This window comes from Rhinatrema bivittatum, chromosome 8 (genome assembly GCF_901001135.1).
Source record: "Rhinatrema bivittatum chromosome 8, aRhiBiv1.1, whole genome shotgun sequence".
In the NCBI taxonomy this organism is placed as follows: Eukaryota; Metazoa; Chordata; class Amphibia; order Gymnophiona; family Rhinatrematidae; genus Rhinatrema; species Rhinatrema bivittatum.
The window spans coordinates 165,512,155-165,527,192 of NC_042622.1; the positions used below are offsets into that span (position 1 = coordinate 165,512,155).

Here is a 15,038-nt window from a genome sequence, read left to right on the forward strand (position 1 = left end):
GTCCGGTAACCGGTTCCCGGTGTGGACCTTGTTTAAGCAATGAAAGGCGGCGGTACAGGAAGCCGAGCGTGGCAGTGACAGCCAAAGCCCTCTCCCCCTGCAACTCGAGACAGTCTCTGTACTTAGCTGGTAAGTGCTGAGCCCAGGTAAGTAAAAATAAATAAATTTACCTCCCGATTCGGAGGAGTTTTGGTAAGATTTCCTCCAGTCTCTTTGCTCAGTGCGCCATACCGACGTCGTTCCCGATCCCATTGGGGTAAAGGAAAGTGGGCTTACCAGCGGGCTGAGCGGCCTCCCGGTAAGCTAGGTTCCATTTTAGGCTTGGCCAGAACGCTGGTGGTGGACCACGGCCGCACCATCTTGTGCGCATCTTTATGCGTTCTGTATTGCCTTCCATAGAGCGTTGGTACGTGCAATGCGTATCGGCTCTGTATACTTGCTGTGCACATAAAATCGCACACGCGCTATGTGCATATCGTGCGCATACATATGCACACAACTTGCTAGGCGCAGAATTCAAGTAAAGCTAGGCGCACGAGCTGTTTGTGCGTCTCGCTGTGGCCTGTGTAGGCGCCCGAAATTTGTGCGCACAAAATTTTAAGCCAAAGCAGACTGTACATGCAGTTACTGTAGCCAATGGCTCCAGCAGCAAAGAAACATAAGCGCCTTTCTCTCTGCGCTGCTTGTCTTATTAGGGCTACACGGTCAGACCTGTATTCTTGTTGGCAGCGCAGTAAGGAAACACAGGTTGGCCTCCCCGGACTTTGCTAAGCCCAGCTCTTCTCCCATTCAGAGGATGGATCAGCCACAACCTTAACTGGAAGAACCCTGGTTCTGAGTACCCCTGGGACTTGGTCATCCATGGGAGAGGAAAATTCAACGGCACCTAACACAGTACCTCCTGAGCTAGGCATGGACCCGGCTGCCTCGTCTTGGGTGGAATTTTTTCAAGGCTTCGTACAGACACAGTCTATCTCACTTGCTCCTGTCCGGATGGAACCTCAGCTGGTAAGCCCTCCCAGTCCTATTGGCAGACCTCGAGGCATGCCCCGCCTCACCAAGTGTATCCTTGGCGGGGATCCAGAGAGCTCGGACGAAGAGGAGGATACAGATTCCTTGTAAGATGGGGAAATTCCCCCTGGTTTAGAACCGTATCAGACCATGTTCCGGTTTTTCCATAGAGATGAATTTCCGGCCCTGGTTTCCCAGACTCTGAAGATGCTGGGAGGTTCCTGGGGCAGACTGTATGATGGAACCAAAGAAGAATCCCATTCTGATTACCCTACGGAAAACCTCTTGCTACTTTCCGGTACTGGAAGCCATCCAGGAGTTGATTGACATGGAGTGAGATGCCCCAGATGCAAATTTTAAAGGTGGACGAGTGTTAGAAGCTCTATACCCACTGGATCCAGCAGTGAAGAGAATATTTTCATTTCCCTAAAGTGGGATGCGCTGGTCTGTGCCATCTCTAAGCGAACAACTATCCCAGTGGAGGGAGGAGTGGCCTTAAAGGATGCGCACGATAGACAGATGGAGTCCATCCTTTAAACAGGCCTTTGACATAATATCAGTGACCTTACAGATTGCTTCTTGTGTGCCATGGTGGCTTGTTTGTGCCTGCTCCTCTCTCGGGAGGTGGATGACACAGGGGTGAATTCCAGAGTGGCCCTAGTCCGTACCTTGGCCAGAGGAGTGGCTTCAGTGGTGGCGGCTGGGAAGATAGCTATGACTGCGGAATTAGTTGGCAGATGCAACTTCCAAGGCAAATCTCACAAGGTTGTCCTTTAAAGGATCACGCCTCTTTGGAACCGAATTGGAAAACCTGGCCAGTAAATGGAGTGAATCCCCAGTTTCTTGGCTACCAGAAGATGAGAAAGCAGTTACAGCGCCCCTCGCCTATGAGGGATCAATCCAAGGGCTCCCAACGTTTTTGCACCTACAGAAACTTGACATTTCAGAGGTCTCTGTCCTTTGGGAGTTCTCAGTCTTTTCGGAGCCAACAGCCCAAGAGAGGGGCAGACTCGGGTTCAGGTTCGTCCTGAGGAGATAAGGGGTCGACTGTCCCTCTTCTACCAATGATGGGTCAAGATCACTTCAGATAAGTGGGTAATGGAGGTCGCACAAGAAGGGCATGCACTGGAATTTCGCAGCACTCCTCGGGACATATTCATGGTATCTCTTTGCTACTCCCAGCACAAGAAGCAGGCAGTGGAGACTACCCTGTTAAGGCTTCTCAGGATGAGGGCTATAACTCCAGTACCTGCACCCCAGGAAAGTTGGGGCGTTAATACATCTATTTCATTGTACGCAAGAAGGAAGGTTCCTTTCCTTTTACCCTATCCTGGATCTTAAGAGCGTCAACTGACATCTACAAGTGATTCATTTCTGCATGGAAACCCTACCCTCTGTGATAATGGCCGTACAATCTGGAGAGTTCTTAACTTTCCTGGACCTATCCGAGGCCTACCCATATATTCCAGTCCATCAAGAGCATCAACGTTTCCTATACTTTGCAGTGCTGGGTCACCATTCAGTTTTGGGTGCTGCCCTTTGGCCTGGCAACCAGCCCCAGAACATTTTCCAAGATCGTGGTGGTTGTAGCAGCAGTGTTGAGAAGAGAGGGAATCCTGGTGCCCCCGTACTAGGACGACTGTTTGATCCGGGCCAAGTCCATGGAACAGAGTCTCTGGGTGACGACCTTGCTTCAGGAAATCGGTTGGGTTGTAAACCTGAACAAAAGCAGTCCCAAGCCTTCCCAGTCCTTGGAATATCTGGGAGTCCGATTCAACACTATACAGGGCAAGGTCTTTCTTCCGAATACGTGGTTAAGGAGGTTGATGTCCCAAGTATGTCAGTTGATGAGCACAATATGCCTGATGGGGCGCAGCTATCTTCAATTCTTGGTTTGATGGCAGCAATCCTGGAAGTAGTGCCGTGGGCGAGGGCACACGGGCAACCACTTCAACACTCCCTGCTGTTATGTTGGAACCTGCAGTCTCGAAACTATTCGATTCGCTTCCACTTACAGATAGAAGTATGCTTTCTGCTCCAGTGGTGGCTGCAGGAAGCTCATCTATGCAGGGGTGTACCCCTGTCCTCTCCGAACTGGCTGGTCCTCAGGACAGACGTGAGCATTTGAAGGTGGGGAGTCACTGACAAGGAACTGACAGCCCAGGGATGTTGGAACAAGGAAGAGGCCCTCCTGAACATAAACCACCTAGAAGCCAGGGCAATCAGATTGGCATGTCTACAATTCAGCCACATACTCTAGGATAAAGCAGTCTGCGTAATGTCAGACAACGCAATGACAGTAGCATATATCAATTTCCAGCAAGTGTCACAGGAAAGAGATTTCCTTATGGAATGGGAGAAAATACATCTACAAATGATATCATCCTCCTGCATCGCAGGAAAAGATGTCAGAGTAGACTTTATAAGAAGGGGGAGTCTAGATCCAGGAGAGTGGGAGTTGACGGCCAAGACTTTCAGCTGGTAGTAGATCGTTTAGGTCTCCTGTCCATCCACCTCCTGGCTGCATCTCACAATGTGAAGGATCCCCGATTCTTCAGTCCAGATGAGATCAGTAGACCCTGGGGATCGACGCTCTCGTTCAGACCTGGTTGGAAGAGTAGCTGCTTTTACGCCTTCCCTTCGTGGCCAATGCAGGGCAGAGTCATTTGCAGAATTGAGCACCTCAGGGGATTAGTCCTACTAGTAGCTCAGATTAGCCCAGGCGTCTGTGATATGCAGACATGTAGAGACTCCTGGTGGAGACCCCCCTGTGCCTCCCACCGCACAAGGACCTGCTACAGCAGGGACTGGTCCTTCACGAGGATCAGACTCTATTCTGTCTTACGGTATGGCCCTTGAGAGGGCTCGCCTGATGAAGCGAGGATATTCAGTGGTAGAATTTGCCATCTTACTCCTTGTGCAGAAGTTCTCTCCGTCCCTTGCATATGTGTGGGTCTGGAGAGTATTTGAGACCTGGTGTGAGGAACGCGGGGTTTCCCCTCGGATGGTCAAAATCCCACTAATTCTGGAATTTTTGCAGGACAGCTTGAATAAATGTTTGACCCTAAACTCCTTGAAGGGTCCGTGTAGTGGCTCTCTCCTGTTTCAGGGCTGAGGTGTACGGGACCTGTTGTCGGCTCATCTGGACGTGGCCCATTTTCTGAAATGGGTGAAGTACCTCTGGCATCCCTATGGTGGCTGGTACTCTTGTGGAATCTTAATCTAGTATTGGAATTTTTGGCAGGACCCTGCTTTTGGCTGCTGCGCAGTATTTCCATGCGTTTATTAACCTTGAAAACTGTGTTCTTGGTGGCTATGTGCTTGGCACGTCGCATCTTTGAACTACAAGCCTTGTGCCTGGAGCCATTCCCCCGGATGACTCCAGAAGCGTTACAGCTTCGTACCGTTCCATCCTTCTTGCCCAAAGTAGTCTCGGGGTTCATTTGAATCAGTCCATTTCATTGCCTTCCCTAAATAAGCACAAAGACTCTGAAGAATTCTGCCTCCTCAGTCATTTGAATGTCAATAGGCTTTTTGGTGCGGTATCTGGAAGTTTCAGAACTGGTCTGAAAGACAGGACCGCCTGTTTGTCCTTCACGGTGGAAGGAAGCAGGGCGAACCAGCTTCGTGGGCTACCATAGCTTGCTGGATTAAGGAGGTGTCACAGGAGCCTATGTGGAGGCAGGAAAGCCATTACCTTTATAAGGTTAAAACTCATTCCACTAGGGTTCAGGCAGTCTCATGGGCGGAAGCTAGACTGCTGACTCCCGTCGACATCTGCTGAGTGGCGACACGGTCCTCCTTGCATACCTTCTCCAGGTTCTATTGCCTGAATGTTCAGGCCCGAGAAGACTCGGCCTTTGCAAGGGCTGTGTTAAGCAGACCGCGGGCAGCCTCCCGCCCCATTCGGGAGTAGCTTTTGTACATCCCGTTGGTCCTGAGTCCATCTGGCTACACCCTAGGAAATGGCGAAATTACTTACCTGATAATTTTGTTTTCCTTAATGTAGACAGATGGACTCAGCATCCCACCCCCGGCTGCCAAAGAATGGTGCCAAGGATTCGCCCATGGAGTGAATACCGATTCCAAGAGATTACGAGTAAGCCATCAACAGGTCCCTAGATCAGGGCATCTATAATCCTGCTGGGGTTCACTGTTTTTGGCTGACTACAGTTACGATTATCAGTTTTTAATCGTTTTTTCAATAGTTTGTCCACAGTAGCTTTTGAAGAGAATACTGAAGGGCTGAGGTCACTGCAGGGGTGTATCAAGGGTGACGTCAGCTTTGAAACCTGACTCTGTCTCCATCTGCTGGCAGGGGAGCATAACCCTTTGGTCCTGGGTCCATCTGTCTACACTAAGGAAATCGAAAAGATCAGGTCAGTCATTTCTCCATTTTTGCAACTGAGAAATTGTAAGTGTGGAAAAGGCACAAAAACTTAGCAGTGGACCCAGAGTAGGCAAAGGAAGAGTGAAAGGGTATTGGGGGAAGTGGTGGTGATCCGTGTTTACCCGCTTTAAGTTTTTGCATGAGGGTGTTTTGTTGGGATTTATCTGTTAAAACCTAAAATCAGAAGCCCTCTTCAAAATAATCTTAATGACTGATTAAATAAAATGGCAGCAGTATGATCACATCACTCTGTATTTACAGAGAAATCTCTATTTCTTGACAATGAAATGTTTAGGAGAGAATTGTTTTTTCTGAAAATAAAGATTGGCTTATTTACTGTACAAATGAGGTGCTTTGTATTACAAAAAAACTTCAAAGTAATTTTTTTTAAATTCAGTTATTCCAGAAAACCAAAGTATTTCTCAGTGCAGTTGGGTGGTAATTCCTCAGTTGATGCAGTACTTTGAAATGCATTTCATGGGTTGCAAAATGGTGCGATGTCCCTGTCAGGGCATAGTAGTAATGGCATTTCTCTCCTTCCCCAGGGGATATTACACAGAAGATGAGATCTGCCCAGCATCCTACCCCAGCAGAACTGGATGCGTATGCTGAGAAGGTCGCCAACAGTCCACTGACTATAAAAATCTTCCCCAACAGCGTCAAGGTTCCCCAGAGGAAACACGTCCGCAGGACTGTGAACGGACTTGACACATCAGGCCAGCGGTATAGTCCTTATCCATTGCAGGCCAGCACCAAAGCTGGTCTACTGGCTATTGTCAAATCTCCTGCAAAAGGAATTGCAAAAGACTTTGAGGGAGCCCGCACACGTCTCCTCTCTGAAGTAACTATGAATCCCCCATCTACACCATATGTTGCACCGAGCACTTTAAATCACCCCCAGGCACTGTCTCGCCCCCGGGCTCTTCAGCATGTGCAGGTGCTGCAAAACGTGCAACAGCAACAACAGACTTTGACCCATGCTCAGAGCCTGCCCCAGCCACTGCAGCACGCTCAGACTATACCACAGCCACAGATGCTGCAGCAGTCTCAGAGCATAGCGCAGACCCTGCAGCACCCTCAGCGCCTGGCACAGCCACAGACACTGCAGCACTCTCCGAGCATGCAACAAACATTGCAGCATGCTCAGAACTTGAGTCAGCCGCAGACACTACAGCACCCTGCCAGCATGCAGCATCCTGGAAGCAGAACACAGCCACTGCAGCATCCTGCAAGCATGGTGCAGGCACTGCAGCACCCTCAGAGCATGCCTCAGACACAAAATGTGCAGCACCCTCCCAACATGGCTCATCAGACTTTGCAGCACCCTGCCACCTCCATGCTGCAACCGGGTTTACATGGAAACAGAAAGATGCCGGATGCAGATGCGCCGCCAAATGTGACCGTGTCTACCTCAACTATTCCCCTGTCTATGGCCGCAACCCTGCAGCAGAATCGGCCGCCAGATCTGACTAGCATCGTGCACCAGATTAGCCAGTTCTGCCAGGCTAGGGCCGGCATCAGCACTACCTCTGTGTGTGAGGGACAGATTGCAAACCCCAGTCCCATAAGTCGCAACCTGCTCATCAATGCAAGCACCAGGGTCTCTGCTCATAGTGTGCCCATGCCTTCCTGTGGAGGGAACCCTGGGCTAGACCATGCGGCTGCTGCTGCTATTTCTTCTGCTGCCTCTGGTAACGCCCCCATGATAAATATTAGGGTGCCTGTGTCATACCCAAATGATATGAAACCTCTTGCCTGGAACCAGCACCAACTTGCACATCTGCAGCAAATGTGTGGCGAGGCACCTGGACCAGTGGGTATTGTCGGGAAACACCCACAGAGAGAGCTGGCAGCACAGGGGTTTCCAGGAAAAGTGACCCCCTATCCTCATGAACTGTGCATGGGCCAGGCTTTCAATTTAAAGCCCCCCGTCGAGAAGCCAACCCCCTCCCCACCTGTGAATGGTCTGCCAGGACCTATGCCCTACACCAACGGGCAGTATTTCCAGCCCATATGGAATAACATTCTGCCCACACCGAACAGTGACAGCTCGGGCTCACAGGATCTGGCCATGCCCTTTCACGGAGGACAGCCTCTTCTGGGGCCCCCATGGATTGTGCAGCAGGGTCCCATTACAGGGCTGGGGTAGGGTTAGTGTCAGCTGGCCAGAGCAGTGCGATTCAGAGCATGGATTACCTAAGTGGCGACTTTCAACAGTCTTGCTTCAGAGATCAGACCCTGGCTACCATGGGGAAGGTTCACAGGCCCCCCATGAGCCGAGCTGCTGAACCAGCACATAGCCGAAATCTTCATACTCAGCACCCAGGGTATAGATAGGTGGCAGTTGCTGTCACAAACTAAAATCAGAGTTTAAGTCTTAATTTGAAGTCGTAACAAAACTTTTTTTTTTTTTTAAATTGCAAACTTGTGTGATCATTAGAGCAGCTGCTGAGGCAGATCAATCCCAAATATTCCAAAGCTTGGAAACACAGATAACCTAATGGCATCCATTTACGTTCGAGGTGAACTTGAATACTCCGCTCCCTCCTTCTGTTTCATGTTTGCTGCATGGGTGCAGGTGGTGGTAGGCCTAGTGCTGATTTGTAGAATAGTAACGTGCACTTTCTTCCTGTGATAGAGTGGTATTCCTTGCCACTGGAGATCCATTAGCACGCTGCCCATTCTGTTTTTCTGGGGTTGGGAAACGGGCAAATGCTTGCTTTGCATGGGGAGTAGTTGGCTTGATCTCTTTATTTTCTATTCCTCCTCAAGCTGGGGCTGGGAGAGTTTGTAGAGGGGTCGTTAGTCCTGCACTAGGCACATTCTTGCTGCTTATTTCAGTGCAGGTGTTTGCTAGTTTTTATTGTGACATTTTGGTTTTATTATAGCCAAAGTATTGGGGGGGGGGGGGGGGGGAAGTGCATTTCTGTACACACTTTCTTCACTCAACTTTGTTTGAGGGTTTTCGGTTGTAAGGTTTTACCTTTTCCTTCAGTGCCAGGCAGGGAATTCTAGGAGTCTGCACTACATTGGGGGGGGGGGGGAATGGAAAAATTGTATACATGAACTTCAGAACCATAGTCAGCAAAGAGTTAACTGGTGGAAGGAGAGGGCAGGCATTGACTTTGGATACTGACTGAAATATATGACAGTACTTTTCATGAAGTAGTCTTCCCCAGCTGTTACTCAGTTTTAGCTGTCAGAACATTGTTTGTAGTCCCTGGGTAATGGGACTTTACTGCAAGGACATTCCTTCCTTTTTCTTCATACAAAGCAAATAGTGACGGTCTGAACTTAGCTGAACACATCATATCCTTCCTTCCACATTCCCTGCAGCGATTTACACAGCAGAGGGCAATCTCTGTGAATTCCCACCGTGCCTGCCTGGGCAATGAGTAAACCACTAAATGGAGTTGGGCCGTGTTTCTCTGCTTGGGGCTCTCACTCACGGTTGCATCAGGCGGGCAGTGGGAATTTGCTTTCCTCTGCCGTGAGCTGAATTATTCTGAGCATAATGATCACAATCCAGTTTGGAATTTAAAAAAAAAAAAAAAAAAATTAAAAAAAAAAATCCATGATGTTGATTCTTTGTGTACACTGGCTAAACCAACTGGTTGCTCTACTACTGTAAGTGGTGTCCTCTGTCCGTCTGACTCGTGTTTGTGTGTGAGTGAAGGTGCCCCTGCCTGCCCTGCTGGGTGCTGGCCTCCCTCGCAGCTCTTTGCCTAAAGAAAGCCTTAAGTATTTGCTCCTTTCAACTCTTCACACACGCATGGTTTAAAGAGAACCACATTGTAAACCTTACAGGTGAGATTCTGGAGATGGAGAGATTCTGACAGTTTTTCTTAAAGGGGAGAGGAATACATTTCTTTAACTTTTTTTTTTTTAATTTTATTTTTTTATAAGCTTAGCTGGTTCTATTTTCCTGACTTGGGTAACGTAGTACACAGGTAGTCAGTCATATTTAAGATTTTTAATAGTGTACCGCAGGCATTCTCTAGCCAATTTAAAAACTTTAGCAAAGGTCGAGTGATTGACTAACGATAGATAAATTATGTGTTGGCTTGTGTTGCCTTATATTTAAAAAAAAAAAAAAAAACAAAAAACAAAACAAAAAAGTTGCCTGTGTTATGCCAAATGATAGCAAGATAAAGTCCTAATTTATTGTTTAACTGTACTCTTGCAGTCCTTTTGTGAAACCCTGGTCAAATATACATCTGTGAAAGACGTGAAACACTAAAAGGCTTTTCATGCAATATTCTAGGAACACGTTACCTCCCAGTAGCCGGGCTTGGAGGCCATGGAGCTGCCCACCCAGTTCTGGGGAGCTCCTGTGCCCCTTCCTGGCATCCGAATATGCTCTGCTCTGAAATACAGCAGGGGCGTCTCCTTTTCTGCAGAGAGAGGAGCCTCTGAGACTTTTTCCCTCCTTCCCTTCCTCCTCCAGTTTCAAATCTTTACATCTGTGATCTGTGTTAAATATCTTCCCTAACTAGGACCTTGAACATGGCCGTAAGTTAGTTCTAATTGTTGATAACAAACCAACGTGTTTTATTCTGTTAGCCTGAGTGCCACAGCTGCTAAAGAAAGCACCAGGGGAAGCCTTGCTTTGTGCTATATTGGACTGAGGTGGGGGAAAGAAAAGACATTCAGAAGCCATTGTCTGACTGGAGCTGCCCTGGATCAGTCTTCAGCCTGACTCCTAAGCCACTACTTTGCAGCTGCTAATGGCCCATAAGTAGAGAAAAATTTGGGCACTCAGTGCTGGTTGAGGATATCCTCTTGTCAGGAGGGTAGTGCGAGGGGGTGGTTGCTGGCCATTGTCACATCACTCCTGGATCCCATGTCTAAATGGACTTTTTTTTTCTGTGAATTTTTTGTAGCAGCAACTGGCAGACGTAACCTGAAGGCGGTTCCTTCTTGCTGGTATAATGTACACTGTGCCCTTCTCCCAAAATGGTATTCACTAGCCTTTCAATACAAAAAAGTATTGCAAAATAAAGACTACTTGGTTACCAAAAAAAAGCATATCTGTGACTCAAGGATTTTTATCCTGGTTTCCGTGCATTTAGACTTCTGTACTAGGCTGATTCAGAGTTGTTCCTCCAAATTTCTCAGTGAGATGATGCTCCTAGCCACAGTCTGCTACAACACCTCTCCCCTCCACTGCTTGTATTACGGAAGCCGAAATTTTCTGCATTACCTAATCTTAATCTGACTGTTGCTTGAACGTAAAATATTAATTTATCTGCTGTGACTTGCATTCTGCACCAGCAGCAGGGCTGGCCCACAGTTTGTAGGGCCAGGGACCCAATTCAGGGTGCTGCTCCTCCTGATTAGCAAGGCAGGAAGGCTCTGTCTTGATAGGCCAGTGATTGGGACAGATCACCCCATATAGCCAGCAGAAAAAGACCAAATAGCCCATCCACACCCAAGGATCTATCCCAGCTGCCAGCCGTAGAACTTTAGTTACATTTAAATACGACAGTTTAGCAATTATCACTTTACTCTTACAAATCTATCCAAGTTGTTTTTATTTTTCTTCATCCCTCCCCCAGATGTATATTTTATGTTCAAAAGGGCTAGGAAGGCAGTGCTGCTGTATCTGTTGTCACGAGGTTATGGGTTTTCTGCCGATGGCCTGTGTGCTAACACGGGAGTTGGAGCTCTGCTCCCTTTGCACTATTCAGTTGTGACTCTTTGTTTTATTCAGTGCTGGGGTATGCTTTTAGGTCTCCTCGTGGTAGTTTGTGCTCTTTCAAAGCTGGCTACCTCTTCCTTTCCTCTCATCTTCCTTCATTAACACTGTGAAGATCATATCCTGGTTGGTGGAACATGTCTGGTATGTTTAATGTGTAGCTCCTGTCTTGTTTTTTGTACATTCTCGAGTTTTTGTTGGCTCTAGCTCAAGAGATGGATGCATCCTCCTGAAGATCACAGAAGGGTGTTTCTGCTCTCCCCTCTTTATAAAGCTGCTGGTAATGAGTAGTATTGCCAGTAGCTGCCTCTTATGAATAGGATGATAGAGACAAAATCAAATTGATAATATCCATTATTGCTGTTGCTAACAGCATTTTATAATTTACAGAGCTTGGCGTACAGCACTTAGATTCTGCTCGGGCCCCAGAGCAAGGGGCAAATTCTAATAGACGATGATTCAAAGTACGATTTCTAGAAGGGATTAACATTATAAATATTAAGGATTTTGAACAGGAGTCCTGCCTTACACCATCTCGGCAGTATAATTGCAGCCCTAACCTGTAAAGAAATGGATAAGGAGCTAGAATATGCTAAGCACTTGTTGCAAAAAGCAGGATTTTGTGGTTGCCTGTCCTGCTTTCCAGGCTGCTAAAAGTAGAAGCCCTGGCAGGGTTCAAGTGCCATTTTTCTACAAACTTTTCTGCATCTCAGCCACTGAAGCCACACTGGCCCTTTAATGGTGGTGCAGCATGAGGCTGGTCTCTACATTTCTTGGCTTGAGGTGCACAGAGCCTGCAGGCAGTGGGAGGGGGATTCTAGGGATCCCACTGTGTAAAGGAAACCATCCATCTCTTGTGTACTTCTGTCGTAGGTGGCTATGAAGCTGTAAAGCCTGAAGTCTGCTTGTTGCAGCCCAACCTTTCAAGATTAAAAAAAATGACGTGATTTATTAAAAAAAAAAAAAAAAAAAAAACCAAAACCCCCAAACTTCTCAAGCTTCTGATGTGAAAGCTATGTGTCCACAGGTCTGCCTGCATACTGTAACACAGCCGGAGGTGCCGGCTCAGCACACTGTGGAGGGGGTGGACATGCTGCTGCTGTATCTTATTAAAACACAAACTGGTTCTATCAGACTGTGTCTCCTCTACTACCCATCTGAGTGCACCATCTTGGGGGTGGGATCGGGTGGAGAAATATGTAAGAAGAAGGGAGGGGGCCAAGCTGGTAGATATCACCTAAGGGTGCCATGGTATTGGCAAGAATCCTTGAGATGGGACATTTATTGACAGTTAATGCTCTGTCTCAACAGCGGTAACCCAAACAGGGAATAGCCCTCTGAGCTGGGAAATTCCGCTGTTAGAAAATAACTTGTTTGTAACCTGAACTATTCTGAACCATTAGCTAGTGCGCCATGATAGGGAAATTAGTACTAGTGTTTCAGCTAGTCACAAGTAGTGTTGCTGTTTGAGAGCAACCCCATCACATTAATGTGGGGCCAAAATAAGTCAAATGTTTGAGGGATGCGTGCCTTGTACCTAGAGCTCATGGTCATTACATCACAAATGGTTTTCTATGACTTGTTTAGCAATAATTATATGAGCTACAGAAAGTCAGAAATATTTTTCCCCAGGATGTTCCTCTGTCTGTGATGTGGTGTCCCTGACCTCCATCACTATTCTCTATAAAAAAAACAAAACAAAAAAAAAAACCCAACCCCTGTGCTATGACCTAGGCCTGTATTAGAGCTTTTGACAGTTCAAGTTGAAGGTTCATCCACTCATTGCGCATCATGCTCTTTGTGATAAGGTGGATGATGAACAAAGTTCTAAGTTTGCCACTTCTCCTCTGATGAACCTTTTTGAGAAGGCTAAGAATGTGTGCCAGTTGCAAGAGGCTTAAGGAAGGAATTACACTAAGCTCTACACGTTCAGGATGGGTGAAGAATAATGGAGAAATTACTTACCTGATGATTTCGTTTTTCTTAGTGTAACAGATGGACTCAGGACCAATGGGTATAGTGTGCTCCTGATAGCAGTTGGAGATGGAGTCAGATTTCAATCTGATGTCAGCGCTACATATACCCGTGCACGAGGCTCTATTCCTCAGTTTTCTCCTCGAAAAGCAATTATGGATATGTGTGTTTGGTTAACTTGATATACTTGATTACTTGGATTGGTTGACGTGGTTTCTAGCTGGAGACTGCCAGGGCACTCAACCGAGAAGCGCCGACACCTGGAAATATGAGTGTCTGAACTAGAAATAAGAGTTAGCTTACCCGTGCTTGTGTTGCGCTCGGGGTGAGGTTCCCCCGGAGCTTCTTGATTGCGAGGCAGCCATGGACGGGTGCTGAGTCCATCTGTCTATACTAAGGAAACTTAAATTATCAGGTTAATAATTCTCCATTTCCTAGCGTTGTAACAGATGGACTCGGGACCAATGGGATGTACAAAAGCTACTCCTGAACCGGGCGGGAGGCTGTCCATGGCTCATTTAGTACTGCCTTTGCGAATGCTGTGTCCTCCTTGGCCTGAACATCCAGGCAGTAGAACCTCGAGAAGGTGTGGATGAGGACCACGTTGCCGCCCGACAGATCTCATGTGGGTGACAGTATCTTGGTTTCTGCCCAGGACACTGCCTGGGCCCTTGTGGAATGGGCCTTGACCTGTAGAGGGTGGGGGCTTGCCTGCCTTCTACGTAAGCCGCCTTTGATCACTTCTTTGATACAGCTGGCAATGGTTGCCTACGAGGCCCGCTTTCCCTTGCTTCTTCCCGCTTGTGAAGAGAAAGAACAGACGGTCCTTCTTTCGTACAGATTCCGATCTTTCCAGATATGGACTAGGAGTCTGCGACGTTCAGGTGACGAAGAAGGTGTGAGTCTTCAGAGTCCTTATGCTAGTCTGGAGATGGCCAGCGAGATGGTTTGGTTTAGATGGAAGTGAGAAACCACCTTTGGTAGGAAGGAGGGTACAGTGCACAGTTGTATGGATCCCGGCCTGAATCTGAGGAACGGCTCCCGGCATGTGATAGTGCTTGAAGTTGGGAGATTCGATGGGCTGAGCAGATTGCAACGAGGAATGCCTTCTTCAAGGTCAGGAGCCGTAGGGACAGACCACCAAGTTGGTCTGCACGAGGCTCCCGCTAGGAAGTCTAATACTAGATTGAGAATCCCATAGGGGGTATCGGCCACTTTAGAGGTAGTTGAATGTGCTTGACCCCTTTTAAGAAGTGAGACACGTCTGGGTGGGCCGCTAGGCTGCTGCCGTCCACCCTGGGTTTGAAGCTAGCCAGAGCGGCCAGTTGTACCTTGATAGAGTTGAGAGACAACCCTTTGCTCACGCCGTCCTGCAGAAATTCTAGGATCATGGGGATTTTGACTGTCCGTGGAAGGATATCTCGTTCCTCGCACCAGGCTTCGAATATTCTCCATACTCGTATATATGTTAAGGAGGTGGAGAACTTGCGCGCTCGGAGCAGTGTGTCTATCACTGGTCCTGAGTATCCACTCTTTTTCAGGTGAGACCTCTCAATGGCCAGACCATAAGCAAGAATCTCGTTGGGTCTTCGTGGAGGATCGGTCCTTGCTGGAGTTAGATCCCTGTGTGGAGGTAGGCATAGAGGGTTTCCCGCCAGAAGTCTTCGCACGTCTGTGTACCATGGCCGCCTTGGCCAGTCCGGGGGCCACTAGAAGTACCAGCCCTCTGTGGTGTTCTATCTTGCGGATGATTCCGCCCAGTAGTGGCCATGGAGGGAAGGTGTGTACAGTAGGTCCTCTTGAGGCCAGATCTGGACGAGGGCGTCGATTCCCTGGGACAGCAGTTAAGAACATAAGAAAATGCCCTCCTACTGTGTCAGACCAAGGGTCCATCAAGCCCAGCATCCTGTTTCCAATAGTGGCCAATCCAGGCCATAAGAACCTTGGCAAGTACCCAAAAACTAA

General features: G+C 47.9%; 1 protein-coding gene across 1 annotated transcript in view; it reads left to right on the forward strand.

Annotated features, from left to right (window-relative positions):
* The window catches only part of FAM222B (family with sequence similarity 222 member B), a 117,104-nt gene extending 105,014 nt beyond the window's left edge, over positions 1–12,090 (forward strand). The window contains 2 exon segments of the mRNA XM_029611228.1: positions 5,947–7,496; positions 7,499–12,090. Of these exon segments, the coding sequence (XP_029467088.1) occupies positions 5,947–7,496; positions 7,499–7,738 (1,790 nt within the window). The 3' untranslated portion in view covers positions 7,739–12,090.
* Positions 12,091–15,038: the final 2,948 nt, after the last annotated feature.